This window comes from Tursiops truncatus, chromosome 21, assembly GCF_011762595.2.
Source record: "Tursiops truncatus isolate mTurTru1 chromosome 21, mTurTru1.mat.Y, whole genome shotgun sequence".
Taxonomy (NCBI): Eukaryota; Metazoa; Chordata; class Mammalia; order Artiodactyla; family Delphinidae; genus Tursiops; species Tursiops truncatus.
Genome location: NC_047054.1, coordinates 24820903 through 24840533, shown reverse-complemented (window position 1 = coordinate 24840533; position 19631 = coordinate 24820903). Strand labels below are relative to the sequence as shown.

At 39.7% G+C, this 19631-nt stretch overlaps 2 protein-coding genes across 2 annotated transcripts in view; one reads left to right on the top strand and one right to left on the bottom strand.

Annotated features, from left to right (window-relative positions):
* NRG1 (neuregulin 1) overlaps nt 1–19631 on the bottom strand; it is a 1021360-nt gene that overhangs the window by 366714 nt on the left and 635015 nt on the right. The gene's annotated exons all lie outside the window — the stretch shown is intronic.
* LOC101337338 (ribonuclease H1) lies at nt 13859–14654 on the top strand. The gene is given in 3 exon segments (XM_033848924.2): nt 13859–14067; nt 14069–14248; nt 14250–14654. Coding segments are annotated over 3 exon segments (693 nt in total). The 3' UTR covers nt 14554–14654.

Below are 19631 nucleotides of genomic sequence, written 5' to 3'. Positions count from 1 at the left end.
GGGACACGGGTTCGTGCCCCGGTCCAGGAAGATCCCACATGCCGCGGAGCAGCTGGGCCCGTGAGCCATGGCTGCTGAGCCTGCGCGTCCGGAGCCTGTGTCCGCAACGGGAGAGGCCACAACAGTGAGAGGCCCGCATACCGCAAAAAAAAAAAAAAAAAAAAAAAAAAAATTTGGTAACACGCAATGCAGGAACAGGCATTCTCATACATTACTGGTTAGAGTAAAAATTGGTAAGTCTAAAGAGGGCAATTTAGCCTTATCTATCAAATTTTTAAATGCAGACTTACACCTCACAATTCCAATTCTGAGAAGTTCCATAGGTATGCTAACCCACATTAAAAAAAAAAAAAGGTTACAAGGATAAGGTTACAAGTACAAGGATATTCATTGCAAATCGTTTGTACTAGGAGAAGACTGAAACCACTCAGATAGCTACCAAAACAATACAATAAAATACAGCACACCCAAACATGAAGATATCGAAATACCGTGCACTAAAAATAATAAAAAAAAACTATGTATGTGTGACTTGGAACAATCTCCAAAATGTTTTGTTAAGTGAAAAAAAGCAGGATGTAGAAGTATGAACCTAGTGTCTTTTTAAATTTTATCTTTTATCTTGCACATGCATAGATTATCTCGGGAAAGATACAAAAACTGGAAAGGAATAAGCACAATTTGGTATATACATATAGGTATTATATATATATATAAACTGGAAAGGAATAAGCACAATTTGGTAGATACATATAGGTATTATATATATATATAAACTGGAAAGGAATAAGCACAATTTGGTAGATACATATAGGTATTATATATATATATAAACTGGAAAGGAATAAGCACAATTTGGTATATATATAATATATATATATGAAAACTGGAAAGGAATAAGCACAATTTGGTATATATATATATTTCCCCCTCCCTTTTAAAGGCTAAATAATATTCCACACACACACAATGGAATATTATTTAGCCTTTAAAAAGGAGGAGATCCTGATATACCCTACAACACGGAGAAACCTTGAGGACATTATGCTAAATAAAATAAGGCAGTCACAAAAAGACGAATAATGTAGGATTCCACTTATATAAGATACTCAGAGTAGTCAAAAATCATAGAGACAGAAAGTAGAATGGTGGTTTCCAGGGGTTGGGGGTGGAGAAGGGGAACGGGTAATTCTTGTTAATGGGGATAGAATTTGAGTTTTATAAGACGAAAGAACAATGGAGATGGATGGTGGGGATGCTTCAAAGCATTATGAATATATTTAATGCCACTGAACTGTCCTGAAAACAGGTAAGATAGTAAATTTTATGTTATGTTATTTTACACAATAAAAAGTTTAGAAAAAAACCCGGAAGGGAACCAGGTGCTTAAGGAAAGGATGAGAGGAGACTTTTCATAGTATGTTTTCTTGGGCTTTTGCACAAATTGCATGAATTAACTATTTTTTGTTTGAAAGTTTATTTCTTTCAATCAATCAATCTATGCACACATATAGGTATACGTGTGTATTGTATGATCATTACTGCATTTTAAAAACAACATCACCAACAAAAAAGACCAGTCAGAAGTACGCCAAAGCGATAATAGCACTATAGGTGCTATTGGCTGGTGGGACTATAGGTATTTCTTTTTGTTCCATTTTTTTTTAAATTTACATTTACAGTGAAACTCACCATTTTTGGTGTGCAGTTCTGCAAGATTAACGTGTACAGCTGTGTAACTTTCAAAATCAAAATATAGAAAAGTTCCATAACTCTCTATAGTTTCCTTATTCCCTTTTGTGGTCACCTCACCCCAGTCCCTGGCAATCATTGATCTATGTTCTGCTATAGTTTATTTTTTATCTTTTTTTATAACTGAATTCTACATTTGGGACTCATTTGAAGGGCTTGGGGAAAGAGAGACAAAGATGAACAGAGACAGAGAGAGAGAGAAGGAGATCTTTTTTTATCATTTGCTAAAATGCTCTTTGCTAATCTTGTTCCAATAAAGGTCTATCTGGCTAGTGGGAAAGCTACGTTAGCAACGAAGTTGAGTTATTTATCGTAAAATTTATCCATCTATGAAAAGACTCCAGGACTACGGACTTGGAGCCTAGAGCTCCCATTAGAGAAATTACACCAGTTTTCTAAGTTTTATAACCATACGTAAGTAAATCTCTTCAGAGTGGAAGGAAATTCTTCAGGGGATGAGTTACAAGAAGCCCTTGTGTTTGTGTGCTGATCGATGCATTTTGGGTCACTTACACAGCCATTATTTCAAAGGATGCCCATAGCAATGCAGGGAGGCGGGGAGAACGGGAGCCCTGAGAAGCTGGTTGTTGACCTGAATATCATCTCCACTGTTCTTTTTTTAAAACTTTTTATTTTATATTGGAGTAGAGTTGATTAACAATGTTGTGTTAGTTTCAGGTGTACAGCAGAGCGATTCAGTTATACATATACATGTAACTCTTCTTTTTCAAAATCTTTTCCCATTTAGGTTATAACATAATATTGAGTGAAGTTAAGTCAGGCAGAGAAAGAGAAACATCGTATGATATTGCTTATATGCAGAAGCTAAAAAGAAATGATACGTTTTTACAAAACAGTTTTGACAAATAAGTTGTAAATGAACTTATTTACAAAACAGAAACAGACTCACAGACTTAGAGAACAAACTTATGGTTACAGGGTCGGCGATGGAGGACAGGGAAGGATGGTGGTGGTGGGGATAGCTAGGGAGTTTGGGATCGACATGTACACACTGCTATATTTAAAATAGATACTCAACAAGGACCTACTATATAGCACAGGGAGCTCTGCTCAACGTCATCTCCATTGTTCTTAACCAAGCATCGCTTGTCAGCTTGTAATGAGACTTTGAGAAGACATTTTTACAATATGGAAAAAGTGTGAAGAGTCAGACGATGAGGCATATGTTTATGACGGGCCGAGAGGAATACAAACAATCAGGATTCACTCAGACTAATGGACTGAAGTCCCAACAGCGTGGGCAGAGTTAATTGCACACCCACCGTGTGAGAGGACGGGCGGGGGCTCATGGGGTCCTTGATTGGGCTAATGAGAGCCCCTCTGCTCTGGTCGAAGACCTGCCGGGCTTCCTCCTCTGGAAAGCAGGGCTTTGAGTGCTCCGGACGTCCTCATGAGCAACCGTTACACATGAAGTGCCTTTGCTGTCTTAGAAAAGAGTTAAATTTGTTCTACCATCATTTCTTTTTTTTTTTTTATTGAGGTATAGCTGCTTTACGATATTGTGCTAGTTTCCACTGCACAGCGACGTGAATCAGCTATATGCATACATATATCCCCTCTTTTTGGGATTTCCTTCCCATTTAGGTCACCACGGAGCATTGAGTAGAGTTCCCTGCGCTATACAGCAGGTTCTCATTAGTTATCTATTTTATACATAGTAGTGTATATATGTCAATCCCCATCTCCCAATTCATCCTGCCCTCCCCTTCCCCATCTTGGTATCCATACGTTTGTTCTCTACATGTGTGTCTCTATTTCTGCTTTGCAAATAGGTTCATCTGTACCATTTTTCTAGATTCCATCATTTCTGATTTTTCACTAGATCTTCCATGACATCTGTACCACTTCTGCTTCACAGACTGCATCTTTTCAAGTATTTTGCAAGATCCTTTGCTTTGTAATCTGAGAGTGTTTACTTGGCACGAGATTGTGAAAACTTCCACTATTCTTTAGGAGAGACTCTTTACTTGAGATTTCTCTTGGCAGAAAAGGAAACTTAAAAGATCGTGCTTGTCCCAGTAGCTCATGGTACACCCAGAATGTATTTCACAGACACAGTGCAGCATCATAACCATACAAAGAGCATTAGAGCCAAAGTACCACAAAGTGCATTGCAAAATATTAGATAATGACATCTCATGCCTAAAGCCTTAAAAAAATAAAGCAATAAAAACCTACTTGGATGAATAACACTTCTTCACGACATTGCATGTTCTGTGCATATCATGAGTGTGGAAAATGTAAAAAGTTATCTGTGCTGTTGAGTAAATATTATTCAGTAAATATTTACTGGGTGGTATTTATTATGTGCTGAATAGCAATAGACACAACAAACGCGATGTCTACTTTCCCAGAGTTTATAATCCATCAGGGAGTCAGATATTAATCAAATACTCAAGTAATTACGTAATAACAATTATGATGAGGGCTATGACACACAGGGAGCTGTAAGAACCATATGTCAGTGATGGTTTTGTAGGTCAAAATGACATAATACCAGCATTTCAATATAGTTCGATCTACTTGAACCAAATCAGGAGGGGGTTATCGCCAGGGCAGACATCCCCAAGAAAGTGGTATTTGAGCTGGTTGATATCTGGAGGGTGAGTGGGAGGTAGCTTTGTGATGGGACATAGGACGCCTCTTAGGCACGGAAAGCAGCCTGAGTGAAGTGAGGGAAGGCCTTGGAGAGGGAAGCAGGGCAGCAGGAATGGAGCACAGACTGAGAGGAAGGGCAGCTTGCGATGGAGCTGGAGAATTAGGTATTGGCAAGACCATGCAGGGCCTTGAAGGCTATGTTAAGATTTTGAGTTTGGATTTTACCCCAAGACCAGTGGAAACCCATTTAAGGGTTGTGAGCCCTGAAAGAGGAGGGATGTGGCAACTATCTCAGGGTCCCTAAGGCTACTTAAGGAGAAGTCTGGAATCACTTAGGTAAAGCAGCCAAGTAAGTCAAGACAAACGTTGGGGCCAGAGCTGGACCAAAAGGAGGGACAGACAACCGGACAGTTTTGGAGGATGTTCATCAGTAAGAGATGTATCAGTATCACTGGGCCTGCAATGGGATGAGAAACTAACATTACAAGGAGAATTTTCACGGAATGTGCTGTATGGGGCTGTGAGGGATGAAGGCTTGGTACCGCTACACCATATGTGAGCACAATAACACACGTGTTGCTTACTGCACAGCCCATTATGTAAGTGGCTTCTGGGTACATGCAGCCCTTCTGCTTGAATCGATGGGATATTCAAGTTCAAGGTCAGAGAAGACTCGGGCCACCACTGGTCACCCTTCTCCACCTCCTCCCTCATTAAACCCGGCCCCTCTGCTTAAGAAATGCCAAACACATTTCAAAAACAGCATTCCAAAATGGTACCGTGCCACCTGCCCATTCAGGGTATGCACCAGTCTCTCCAAAATAAGGGTACGTGAGTGGCAGTAAGTCCTTAACTCCTTGGCAATGGCGGAGAAGAGGAAGGTCAATCAGATTTTACATCTGAAGAGCCCCATACAATACAGCATGTTTTTATTACACAAGCTTTGCCCTCACCCTACGTATGCAATAGTCTATGGAATCCATAAGGACCTTGAAACTCAGGGCAGTTGAAGTCATTTTTTTAAGGCCATACACCTGGTGGCAGAGCTAAGACCAAATCTGGGACTCTCTGAAGTTCGGTGCTTTTAGTTCTCGCATATGTCACAGAGGTGCCAAGAGCCAGCTTTACGCCCCAGTCATCAGTCAAACCCCCATGTTTCTGGCATGTAGGCTTTGTTTTCTATTCCAACCATCTGGAACTGAAGGCAGGCTGATCATATCATTAACTGCTGAGTCCTTGGGTATGGTTGAGGGAACCCAGGGGTACTGTCAGGAGAGGACCTGGGCCTTGCTGCGGGCAAACAACAGAACGTCAGTCAGCACAAAGGAACACACAGGTTTAGGTTTTGTAGGGCGTGAGCTGCATATCCTTTCAAGAACTATGAAGAAGAATGCAAAATTATAAATACAAATTCTGAGGGACAAGAGTGCATACTTATTTAAAATAATAAAAGATAGGGAAAAATGAGAGTCAGTCTTTAACATGATTGATTTAAATTTGTTTTTCTTTATTATTAATAATTAAATGAGCTTCTTCCAACTTCACAACTTATTTTGACAAGGCCCTATAAATCTTTAGGGTTGTCAAATTTCCGAAAACCTCTATTATATTTTCTTCCTATATTACTTGTTACAGACACTCACAGTTTGTGGCACTATTACAGGTTTGTGCCCTACAAGCATCAAATTCTGATGAATTTAATCTCTTGCAATTCCCATTCCAAAGGAAAAACCAATTTGGTGAATGTATAATTGCATTCACTGACTTATTATGGATATTCTTGACAGAATAGAATTTCCATTTTGACTAGATATCCATGGAACTGAATCCTCTGGTCGTAATTCCACACGTCAGATGTCTGGTAGAATCTTCCACGGGCTAGCTTCCTGGCTCCATACATTTCACGACTTGTCCTGTCATGGTTCACATCCCACTGTTGCCTGGCACACAAGGACACATTCATTCACAATACAATCTCTGGCCTTGCATCTTCTTGACATGATGCCATGTGAGTCAGCACAGTGGGTTTTAGCATATTTCTGGAAGCATTTCCTACTCTGAGATACCTTGAAATAGTAGACATCACACTAAGCACCAAATAAATGTATCTCCAACTCAATTTTCCCTCAGTTGCATTCCAAAATGCCCAGGGCCCTTCCAACTCCACCTACACATAGGAGAATATTTTGGAGGGAAAATCAGAATGGAAAGAGACCGTGGTCTTAATGAATTGTAGTTTAATGGCATTATCTTGCAAATTTTACATAACTGTGTAACCATGTGAACACACGGCTAGGACTCCTTGCCTTGGATTCCTGGAAAAGGTCATGTAAGGGAGGATTCTGTAGTTTAGACTTCATTGGCTTCATGGTAAATCCTCAGAGCACAAGGACCTCTGTCCTTCTAGGTTAATCTGTGATAGGGCAATACTAATCCATGCATAGGAATATAAAAATTCTTGAAAATTAAAAAATATATATACTACTAATTGTCAAGAAGTTGACAAACTAAGGACCCTCCGCATAGCTGATAATTTTCAATGTAAGTTTCCATCAGCCTCCAAGGGTGACTGAATCACGATGACATGGTTTCCTTACCTAGTTATATACCCGTTTCCAGTTCTTATTTTATCTTCGTACCGGGCTACAAGGTAAGCACTATTATCCCCGTTTTACAGATAATGAACCTGAGGATCTTAGACGCTTAAGTAGGCTCATCCTGTTTGTAAATATTTTCTTAATTCATCTTCCACCCACCAGACTCTCCAGCAAGGCAAGTGAAAAGAGGGCTGTTTACCCTCCTTGAGATCTTATATCAATAGTTCCTTCAGCCTAGAAACAAAAGGAAGCCCATCTCACCTCTGCCCTCTGCCCCAGTGACTTCTTAGATTTTGTGAAACTGAAATATGCTGATATTCTCTCTCTCTCTTTTTTAAACAGAAGATGGGGACTCTCTCCTTCACTCAGTCTTTAATTGTTTGATATCGGGGTTCTGTCCTTGGTCCTCTTCTAATTTTATTTAATTATTTTTATATTGAAGCATAGTTGATTTACAATATTACATTAGTTTCAGGTGTACAGCATAGTGATTCATTATTTTTACAGATTATACTCCACTAAAAGTTATTACCAGATAATGGTTATAATTCCCTGTACTGTACAATATATCCTTGGTGCTTATCTATTTTATACATAGTAGTTTGTATCTCTTAATCCCATACCCCTAATATTCCCCTCCCCACTTCCCTCTCCTCTTTGGTAACCACTAGTTTGTTTTCTCTATTTGTGAGTCTGTTTCTGTTTTGCATATATATATTCAACTGTATTATTTTTTAGATTCCACATAAAAGTGATATCATACAGTATTTGTTTTTCTCTGACATTTCACTAAGCATAATTTCTCCAGGTCCATCCATGTTGCTGCCAATGGCCAAACATCATTCTTTTTTATGGCTGAGTAGCATATATATACCACATCTTCTTTATCCATTCATCTGTTGACGGACACTTAGGTTGTTTCCATGTCTTGGCTACTGTAAATAGTGCTGCTATGAACATTGGGGTGAATGTATCTTTTTGAATTAGTGTTTTTGTTTTTCAGATATATATCCAGGAGTGGAATTGCTGGATCATGTGGTAGTTCTATTTTTAGCTTTTTGAGGAACTCTGCGCTGTTCTCCATAGTGGCTGCACTAAGTTACATTCCCACCCACAGTGTGGGAGGGTTCCCTTCTCTCCACACCCTCTCCAGCATATGTTATTTGTAGACTTTTTGATGATGGCCATTCTGACCGGTGTGAGGTGATACCTCATTGCTGTTTTGAGGCCCTCTTCTGACTTTAAACACTCTCCCTGGGTGACCTCATTAATTCCCAAGGCTTTAGAAACCACCTATATGTTCGTATATCCCAAATTTATGTCTCTACTGTTAGACCTCTGTTCTGCAGCTACCTATGAATACCTTTAGGATGATCTCTGCAAAATGGAGCATCTATGAGATTTTGAGATTTATCTCCTGCCGGGTTCTTCTTAATTCACTCTACTCCTGTTATGCCAACCTTCTTTAGTATCTTGTAGATAGTTCCTTTCCAGTTCAGATCTTCACTTGGTATTTCTTCTTCCTTAAACACTTTTCCACACCTTCCCCATTCATTTGTCCCTTAACACTCAGATCAAATGTGACTTCTACGGGAACACTGTCTCTGACTTCTCTCCCAGAGACAGAGTGGGGAGCTGCTCCCATGATCTTTCTTAAGTGTCATTCCATCAGTGAGTATTATTTTGGGCTGCAATGGTCACAGATCCAACCACAGTGGCTTAAATGCACAAAGGTTTATTCTCCCATGTAAAAGAAGTCAGCTGGAGGCTGTCTGGGGCTGATATCCTGGTTCCACAATCACGAGAATCCTGACCTCCTAGTATTCTCAAGGTTACTTCATAATCCAGAATTGCTGCTGTCGCTCCAGCTGTTTCATTAGCGTTCTTGGAAGGGAGGAAAGCTAAAAGGATGCTTCTTCTGGCTTAGTCATTTCCTTTTAAGGAGTCCTCTTGGAAATTTCACTGAATACTTACTTATGCTTGTATCTCATTGGCCAGAACTTAGTCATAGAGCCACATCTAGCTACAGGAGAGGCTGGAAGTTTTGGTTTTCTAATCGAGTACAATTAAAGCGTTCTGTTTCTAACGAAAACTGGGGAGATGTTATGCTGGGGTAGGTAACTGGCAGTCTGCCACACCTTTCTGTGTACACATCACACCTCTTTTTAAATTATCTGTTTAATTTTCTGAATCTCCCACTCGGCTGAAAGCTCCAAGGAAGGGGATGTGTTTTATCCATTTTTCTATTCCCAACGCCTGGCACAGTGGCTGCCAACTAATAGGTCCTTAATAACAATTTAGTAAATAGATGAACTAGTTGTGAGAAAACTATTATTGTTATTAAGCGAATGAACATATTCTATAAGGCGCTAGGAAGAAAGAGACTCTCTGCCTTGTAGAAAGGAGAAAGAGGAGGAAGGGCACAAATGGCCACACAATTACGTAATCATGTCAAATTAGATCTTGGTTTATAAAAGCAGGACATGCTGGAAAAAGACCTTCTGTTGAGTGAACTCAATAAAAGGGAAATGAATCTTCAAACATACGTTAACTCATGTCTATTTATGGTGAAGACAGAAAGTGAGTGGAAGACGATATATTATGGACATTCTTGAATGTTCATCACTGTTTTAAAACGTTAGCATTTCATTTTCAGCTGACGTTATTTTCTCTCTTGCTCTCCTGTCTTGTTTTAAGTACTTTGCTGTGCTCATAGTTTGGGATGATGTATTCTGAGGAGTTTTATAAATCATTTATTTGCTTTCTCACTTATTTCTTCTCTTCTGACAAGTTGTAACTAATGCTCTGGTCCAGGACACAGAACAATGCAATTTCTATCCTCTGGCTGCATGAAAGCAAGTTCACAAGGCTTGGACTGGAGCTCAGTTGCCCCAATGAGCACCGTCATCGTGCTTCTCCTCCTCCTAAGCCAGCTTCACTAAACTGAGAGACCCTGCCATGATTTTAAACCAGAGTCATAAAAACCAGCATTGAATATTCCTGTGAGAGCACTGCAGACTCCAAGAATACATATTTACATGTTGACTTAATCTATTGGATGTTAGCTCTTTTCACCAAGAGACCTCCCCTTGCAATTTTCAAGGCCTCCTAATATCTTAATAGTTCTCTCTTCAAAAAATTGTTTCTCTTAGATATTGAAAGTGTGTGCTCCTGTGACGGTTATAATCTCTTCATTTTAGAATGCATTCTGCCCCACAATGAAATGAAGGAAACGACTTTACTGTCTAATTATTTCCTGTGAGGTGTATTTTCCCAGCTAGACTCCAAATTCCTTGAATTTCAGGATGATGTTTCATGATTTTATATAGCCTGACAATAATGTTGACTACACAGTCAACATCCAATTGCTACTTGTGTTTTGAACCAAGGGTTGTAAAATGAGGATTATGAGGGATGTAACTTATGGCGAACATTTAAACATTTCTCTTCACGTATTTGAATGCAATATACAATCTTCCCCTTCATGTCTTTCACCAACTGATAAAGCAAGCATTTCTGAAGTGCCCACCAACTCTCGGCATTGCGCTTGGACAGCCTGGATTCACACAGGAGTCAGGCACTGCCTGGGAGGGACCAGACTGTATTCCACTTCTAAGGCCCTGTTTTCTCCTACTAATCATAATCTCCTCGGCATCTCTTACACACACACACACACACACACACACACACATCCCTTGTCTCTGCCTTCCTTTGAACAGATACCTTCTACACCTTCATCTGGAAGACCATTAACCCTTTGCTGAGTTCACCGAACTTCTCTCTCTAGACTATTTTGTGATCACCCAAGTCCACTGTAGGAACTACGAAAATATGGAAAAACACAAAGGTTGAAATAAAACAACCTATAAAGACACAACCAAGAGGCAGAAAAACCTCTTTTTTGCTAAGCGTTTTGTGAATCTGTTTCTTTCTCCTCTTCCTTCCCTCCCTCCCTCCTTCCCTCCCTCCCTCCCTCCCTTCCTTCCTCCTCCTTCCCTGTTTTCTTTTGGGAGGGTGAAACACTAGTTTATATGATTTGCCCTTTTACAATGGGGATGTTCTATTAAGTCATTATTGTTTTATAAGACCTTTTAATATATACCTTTTATATTTATGGCAAATATCACCTCCTTTGCTACCTGACTTATAATTTTATAATGTATTTTAACATAAACCTTTAAATTTTTTAAAAATCAAATCAAGGCTTCCCTGGTGGCGCAGTGGTTGCGAGTCCGCCTGCCGATGCGGGGGACGCAGGTTCGTGCCCCGGTCCGGGAGGATCCCACAGGCCGCGGAGCGGCTGGGCCCGTGAGCCATGGCCGCTGAGCCTGCGCATCCGGAGCCTGTGCTCCGCAACGGGAAAGGCCACAGCAGTGAGAGGCCCGCGTACCGCAAAATAAATAAATAAAGTCAATCATCCTTTTATTTTAAAAATTTTGTCTTCAATTTATGCTTAGAAAGGGTTTTTCTATTCAAGATCAGATAAATAAGTACATAGTTTTCTATAGTTTCTTTATCTTTTAAATTATTAGATTAAATCCATCTCCCTACCCTTTGTCTCCAGGCAACAGCTGAGACAGCTTTCTGCATAGACTAGTTTGCCTTCTTTGGAATTTTAGATAAATGAATTATACAATATGCACTCCTATTTGGTCTTCTTTCACTCAGCATAATTATTTTGTATCATTCATGTTGTAGCATTATGTCAACAGTTCATTCCTTTTTAGTACTGTTGTAATAAATAATGTAATTATAATGTAATAATAATGTAATTAGTATTGTATGTACATGACACAATTTGTTTATATAATCATCTCCTGAGGGACATTTGGGATGTTTCCAATTGTGGCCATTTCAAAATAAAGCTGTTACGAATATTTGTGTACAACTCTTTGTGTGGACATATGCTTTCATTTCTCTTAATTAAATACTTAGGAATGGAATGGCTGGGTTATATGGGAAGTATATGTTTAACTTATTAAGATGGCTGCCTAAATGTTTTCCTGAGTGGTTGTACCATTTTATGCTCCTGCTAGCAGTGAATGAGGAGTCCACTTTCCCTATATCCTTTCTAACACTTACTATAGTCAGTCGTTTAAATTTTAGGCATTCTAATTAGGTATTTAGGATGATTTCATTTTGATTTTAATTTTAATTTCCCTAATCACAAGTGCTGTTTGGCATGTTTTTACGTGCTTTTAGTTATTCATATATTTTTGATGTACCCATTTTTATTGGGCATTTTGTTTTCTTTTTATTGATTATTATAATAAGTAAATTATTACTTTATTATTATAATAAATTATAATTGTCAAATAATATCATTATAGCTGTAACATTACAGCTTTATAATTATAAATTTATTATAGTTTTATTACATATACAATTATTTTACATTAAAAATCATTATTTTATTTCATTGTACTCTTAATTATTACTTTCTTTTAATTATAAGTACAAATTTAGTATAACTTTATCATTACAATAATTGTTAATGATTGGTAGCTTGGACATTTGAATCTATTTCATTGGTCTATGTTTTGCTCTATCATGCTATTTTACTTCCTGTAGCTTTATATTATTTTTTCATGTATAGCACTACAAGTTTTTATTCTTTTTTAATTTTATTTATTTATTTATTATTTATTTTTGGCTGCATTGGGTCTTCATCACTGTGTGAGGGCTTTTCTCCAGTTGCGGCACGCAGGCTTCTCATTGCGGTGGCCTCTCTTGTTGCGGAGCACAGGCTCTAGGAGCGTGGGCTTCAGTAGTTGTAGCACGCGGGCTCAGTAATTATGGCTCACGGGTTCTAGAGCGCAGGCTCAGTAGTTGTGGCGCACGGGCTTAGTCACTCCGTGGCATGTGGGATCTTCCTGGACCCGGGCTCGAACCCGTGTCCCCTGCATTGGCAGGCAGATTCTTAACCACTGCACCACCAGGGAAGCCCAAGTTTTTTATTCTTAACTATCATTTTTTTGGTGAGAGGAGGACCAGGCTATCCTAATCTGTTTATTTCAGAAATTGGTAAAATTTTAAGAAACTCTTTTTTAAAAAATCAGAATTGAGTTATATTTTTTATAATTTTGAAAGAAATGAGAGGTTTTCAATATTAGGTGTTCCTGTCCATTAAAATGGCTCCTTTCTTCACTCGTTCAATATTTTGGATTTGTTTAATTTCTCGCCCATTTCCTAGTAAGCTAGAAAACTTGAGATCTTTAAAGCTTTAGGACTTCCCATTAGCTTGTCCAACGTCAGCCAACAAGAATCACACAGTTTTAGAGATTGAAGCTGGAAGACACTGCAGATCATCGTGTCCAATATCCACACTGGCCTATGAGAAAACAAAGCCCAAAGAACTGAAGCACTTCCTTTATATCTAGAGTATGTTATGTCTCAGTGGTGATCCCCGATTATTACTTTGGTGTCCCTTCTATTATATCACTCTATCTCTCTTATATCTGTTTCCTAAAATTGGCCTCTGTTTTGCTAAGGCCAGTGACCTTGACATGCATTGTATACCTCAAGTTCACTGTGGTAAGTTCACTTCCCACAAGTCATGATATATGTGAGGGCAATCTACTTGTCCAGTGTCAAGGTAGCAAGACAGGTAGCTCACGTTAATGTAAAGAGGATGTTGCCTAGTGATAGGAATCATGGGCTTCCTGGCCTGGGTGGGTAGGAGTGGGGGACCCTCAGATGGAGAGATGGAAGCTTTAAGGCACTTCTGTAAGCTGGTCTTGCTACAGGGTGGAATTATAAGATGTAAAGTGGGTTTCTTTATCATCTTGGAAACATTTTTCAAAGACACTGAGGCAACCACAGAGGGGAGATTGCAGGCTTTTCTAAATGACTAGACCTTACTCGTTTAGTAGAGTGGATCTTCACCTTTTATGGGTCAAAGGACCCTTAGAGAATCTAGTAAAAAAAAAAAAAAATCCACTTTCCATAAAAAGGCACACACATTTCATACAAACTCTGATGGTTCAGAAGGGCAGAAAAATAAACGCGTACAAGAATCACTAGTGAAAGCAAACAGGTGACTTTGTGAGCCCTTGGATGAAGGTGAAGGTGAAAACGCAGAGCTGTGTGCAAAGCATGCTGCCTTCAGTGAGCAAAGACACATTTTCTTAGATGGGGGAATCTGTCATCATCTACAAGGACGGCTGCTGCTCCAGTGATGGGCGGAGGGGGGCTCGAGCAGGAATCGGTGTTTACTGGGGGCCAGGCCATCCTTTAAATGTAGCAATTAGACTCCCTGGGTGACAAACAAACCAAAGAGCAGATTCATGCAGCCTGCAGAGCCATCGAACAAGCGAAGGCTCAGAACATCAGTAAGTTGCTTCTCTACACGGACAGCATGTTTACTATCAATGGCATCACTAATTGGGTGTAAGGCTGGAAGAAGAATGGATGCAGGACAAGCACAGGGTAGGAGGTGATCAACAAAGAGGACTTCGTGGAACTGGACAGGCTTGTCCAGGGCATGGACATTCAGTGGATGCATGCTCCTGGACATTCGGGGTTTATAGGCAATGAAGAAGCTGAGGGATTAGCAAGACAAGGTGCGAAGCAACCTGAAGACTGACCAGGTCCTTTAATTCTTGGAAAAACTTGAGCCAGTGGCTGTCTGTCACCTTTACTTACTGGTATGAAAAATAAAACTATAGGCTGGACCACTGCAGTTGATGGGCAAAACAAAACAAAACAAAAAAACCCATCTATGGGTTTCACAAGCCCTGCCACAACTCTTCCCAAGGGTTTCATGTTCTCTTCGTTAAGAATTCCTGGGGAAGAAGGAAGGAGTCTGTTAACTATTTTAGCATCACCAGGTAAGGAAGGAGAGAAGAAATAAATTATGTGTATGTGTGAATGTGAGCATGGGAAGTCTAACCTGGGATGCATTAATCAATATAAAATGATTTTTCTAAAAATCTGAGTGAACATGTCCCAGGATCAAAAGAAAAACTTATTTTTTACACTCCTGGAAACAGAGCTCAGGGTACGTCAATTTACTAAGAGTGGACGTGCGACCACGAAATGGGAGGAGGGAACTGAGACAGTAAGAGGTTAAACATTCTCTTTGAACACAAACAACATTGATTCAATAAATATTTACTGAGCATCTGCTAAGGAAAAGGTACAGTGCTGAGTGGTGAGGACACAGTGCTTATCTAGAAAGATGTGGTCACTGCCCTCAAGGAAGACACACATGATAAAATCAAAGGGGCTCTAACAGTTATTTATTATAATACAGTGCTATATTAGTTCTATTACTATATAGCATACTAAGACACAATTTAAATAGTCATTAGTGTTTCTTATTTTACAGATGAGGAAACAGTGGCCTAGAAAGGGTAAATACTCTTACATCCAGGATTAGAACCCAAGTCTCCTTCTCAGACTTTTTTTTTTTGGGCGGTAAGCGGGCCTCTCACTGCTATGGCCTCTCCCGTTGCAGAGCACAGGCTCCGGGCGCGCAGGCTCAGCGGCCATGGCTCACGGGCCCAGCCGCTCCGCAGCATGTGGGATCTTCCCAGACTGGGGCACAAACCCGTGTCCCCTGCATCGGCAGGCGGACTCTCAACCACTGCGCCACCAGGGAAGCCCCTGTGTGAAACTTTTGAAAATTGTAAAGCAGTGTAGAATTTAAGGAATGTTTCATTCAATAATTCTTTTAAAAAAAGAAAGACATGTTTATCACATCCATTTTGAAAGGAGATGTGCATCTTCAGAGCCTCAATCCTGTCACTGCAAGGAGATGAGTCCTGGGAAGGAGGAGAATCAGAAAGGAAATGGCTGAGGAGGAACGCCAACATGGACCAGCAGCCCTGGTGGAGCTTGTGACCAGCAGCTACCACCCGGTCAGTCCAGGGGTCACCAAAGACCACCAGTTAGAGCTTCACGTGAGACTGGCAGCTGAACACCTCCAGGGCTTACCTGTCTATTCCTTCGCTACCTCCAAACACCGCTTATTTCACATAGAAAGAGCACTTCACTCATATAACCATCGCATATGTATCTTACAGGAAACCTAGGACCTCTCTTTCTCGTATTTTTTAGTACCTTGTCCTACCCCTCACTTCTAGCCCTCGTTATCTAGAAATATTCCGTGAAGTTTCCAAAAGAAGTGCAAGGAGACATTAAAAAAAAAAAAAAAAAAAAGAGGATAAGGAACTATCCCTTTATGCATACCATGTGTAACTATCCCTTTATGCATACCATGTGTGGTACCTCAAAGACTCTTCAGAGTGGACCAGTTCTCCTATTTATTCTTTTCTTTTCAGTCTGTACAAACAGTCCCCTATTATAAATTAGGAATGTCTGGTATCATAATCTGGAGAAAAAACTGTTTAGAAAATGTAGTCGTAAGTTCAATGATTTTCCATAAAGACAGATTATTAAGGGGCAGTGAGAAATTTGCATGTCTATGTTGCCTGCCAAGATATGTCCTGTCCCTAGGGAGGCAGAGCCATTAAAAGATGAAACACAGAAGTAGATCAATGGGACTCCGATTCACAACGTATCTTTAAAATAGAATGCCTAAAGGTATCTTGATGGTACTTCATAAATATCATCAATATAAAAGGGAGCTAATGGGTATTTTTCAACTGGGGGAATTCAGAACAGGGAATATCAATACCTTTTACGCTTACTTGGTTCACTCACTAACTCATATATCCTACACAGCGTCATTTAACACCTACTAAATGCACTTTGCTGGGATACAAAGATGCATAAGATTTGGACCTTGCTCCAAACAAAAGTCTGGTGGTCTTTTTTGAACCATTATTTTTCCCTTCCCAATCCCCCCAAGTTAGCCATCTTTGGAAAACAGAAGTAGTACAACATATGAACTGGATATATTTAAAACGTGACTATTAAAATACTTGTTTTACCTTGGAGTGCATAGTCCCATAAAAGGTATGTTATAGACAGTGGTTGTATCTCAATCTAGTTTAACACAGAAAACGATTTCACCTAGTATATGCCCCAAATCTATACATATGCTACATGATAGCAGACAGTGACATTGATATTATAGTTAGAATTTCAAAACACACTCTAAAACTTAAGTAACTGGCTGTATTTTTTTAGTATAAATTTTAATTCATTGTGATTTTAGAGTATATAAAATATTTTTTAAAAACAGAAAAAAAGGACTTCCCTGGTGGCACAGTGGTTAAGAATCTGCCTGCCAATGCGGGGGACACAGGTTCAAGTCCTGGTCCGGGAGGATCCCACATGCCACAGAGGAGCTAGGCCCGTGAGCCACAACTACTGAACCTGTGCTCTAGAGCCCATGTGCCACAACTACTGAGCCCGCATGCCACAAGTAGTGAAGCCCACACGCCTAGAGCCCGTGCTCCACAACAAGCGAAGCCACCGCAATGAGAAGCCCATGCGCCGCAACGAAAAGTAGCCCCCGCTCGCCACAACTAGAGAAAGCCCGCGCACAGCAATGAAGACGCAACGCAGCAATAAATAAATAAATAAATAAATAAGCTTTAAAAAAAAAAAGGAAAAAAATCATTCATCATAAACAATGTAGAAAAACCTGTTAATATTTTGACTGAAAAACAGATCTAAGGTATGAGGGAAATTTCACTCTAGTGGGATGAAAAGGTAAAGGGAAATATTTGAGTTGACCCTAAAGGGGTCAAAAGAGTGATGGCATTGGTTTCTTCATGGTTTCTTCATGTTACTTCCAAATATTTCCAGGGACATCCAGACACTCACCTTTGTTCATGACAAATTTTATTTTGTGGTCAAGAAAGGAGAAGAGAAGATGGAAAAGACCAGAAAGTGGTGTGAGAAGAGGTTTTCCTGAAATAAACAGGAAATAGATGGAAGTGAGATGCAGAAAAACAAAACAAAACAGAAGGGGCTTAGACAGGATGTCTAGGTAGATATGAGAAGGAAATTGATTCTTGGAGCTAGGATTAACTGTGCAGCCATAACTAAAAGGGAAAAGGAAAGTAGGTGTGTGGACCACTCAAGCAACCTTTTGAAGTAATTGGCAAAAGGTGGGATCACAGGATTCCAACCCAGTTACCAGGTGGCAGCTTGGATGCCAAACAACTTGGAAGAGAAAGAGGAGCATATGCAAATGCAGCCCACAGCTTAGATGTGACCTTAAATGGACAAATGTGTATCTGTGAGCCTCTCTAAAAAGGCCTTCCTATATTCATGCTTGTTGAGTTTCAAGCTTGTGTTCTTTGAGAAAGCGACATTTTAAAAACAACTTTGTAGTCACGACCATTTCAGACTCATTAATTTCACCCTTCATCCTCATCACTCTCACAGCATGAAATCTTGCAAATACTGTTTTGTCTAACCTTCCTCAATCTATTTAATGCAGAACATTAAAACCATTTCTTGTGCATTAAAAATCTTGGTTGCAGATCTTTGTGTTTCAAAAGGACATGCAAAAGCAAAACTACACCAAACAAGAGAGGATTTCAGTTGTGTAAATTTCCCATAATTTCGTTACTATACGAGGTGTCAATGAAGAGAGCTCAGGAATCTGGGCTGCCTGAATCAATTTGTTATATGAGGTGCATGTGAGTTGACAATGAACTTCTACCAATATGTATTGAAAATTTTGGGTTCCTAGGGATCATATTCAAGACCCGGCAGGGGACTTCCCTGGTAGTCCAGTGGTTAAGAGTCCACCTTCTAATGCAGGGGATGTGGGTTCAATCCCTGGTTGGGGAACTAGGTTCCCACATACCGCCGGGTAACTAAGCCCATGCACCTCAACTACTCAGTCCGTGCACCAGAACTACTGAGCCAATGCACCACAACTAGAGAGCTCGCGTGCCGCAACAATGGAGCCCACACACTCTGGAGCTCACACCCCGCAATGAAAGATCCCGCATGCCACAACGAAGATCCCACGTGCCGCAGCTAAGACCCAACACAGCCAAAAATAAAAATAAATATTTTTAAAAAAAAGACCCTGCAGGATTCCTATTCATAATGAGTCTATCATCAAAACAGGGGCCTCCAGAAAAAGAGATCAGCATATGTGAAATAACACTAACTTACAAATAGATCATTAATTTATTTATGTGAATAAATTAATGATCTATGTGAAATGTGAAGTTAAAGTTAGTGTTATGTGAAATAACACTAACTTACAAATAGATCATTAATTTATTTATTAAAGTCTGCCATGGATTATGGTAATTAATTTAATTAATTGGAGAACAGATTGAGCTAAATATGAATATTTTTTTCCAGAGGTGCTCCCTAATGTTTGCTTAAAGCAAGACATGGCTTTTGAAGAACTGTCCTATTTCCATTCAAGGACCCTAGAGAGCCAGCTGTCTAGCTTTAGCTACCCATCTGCATGTGTGTGCATGCTTATGTCCACTCAAAACAGTTTTGGACATACACGTAACAAATATCAACAGCGTTTCATTCAGGACAATAGAATTAAAGGGAAGGAATAAAGGGTAAAATGAGGAGAGAGATTTTAGTTTTTCATGTCCTATATATCCTTCCATTCTGTTTGAGTTTTCCATGTGAATATGTAAAAAATAACCACTTAAATATAAAAACACTCATACATTGTGCTCCAGTGAAAATACAAAACATCGGGGCCTCTGTTCTTGCTTGATAAAACACTGGGAGGAAGAGTCCCTTTGGGGCCCTGACTCC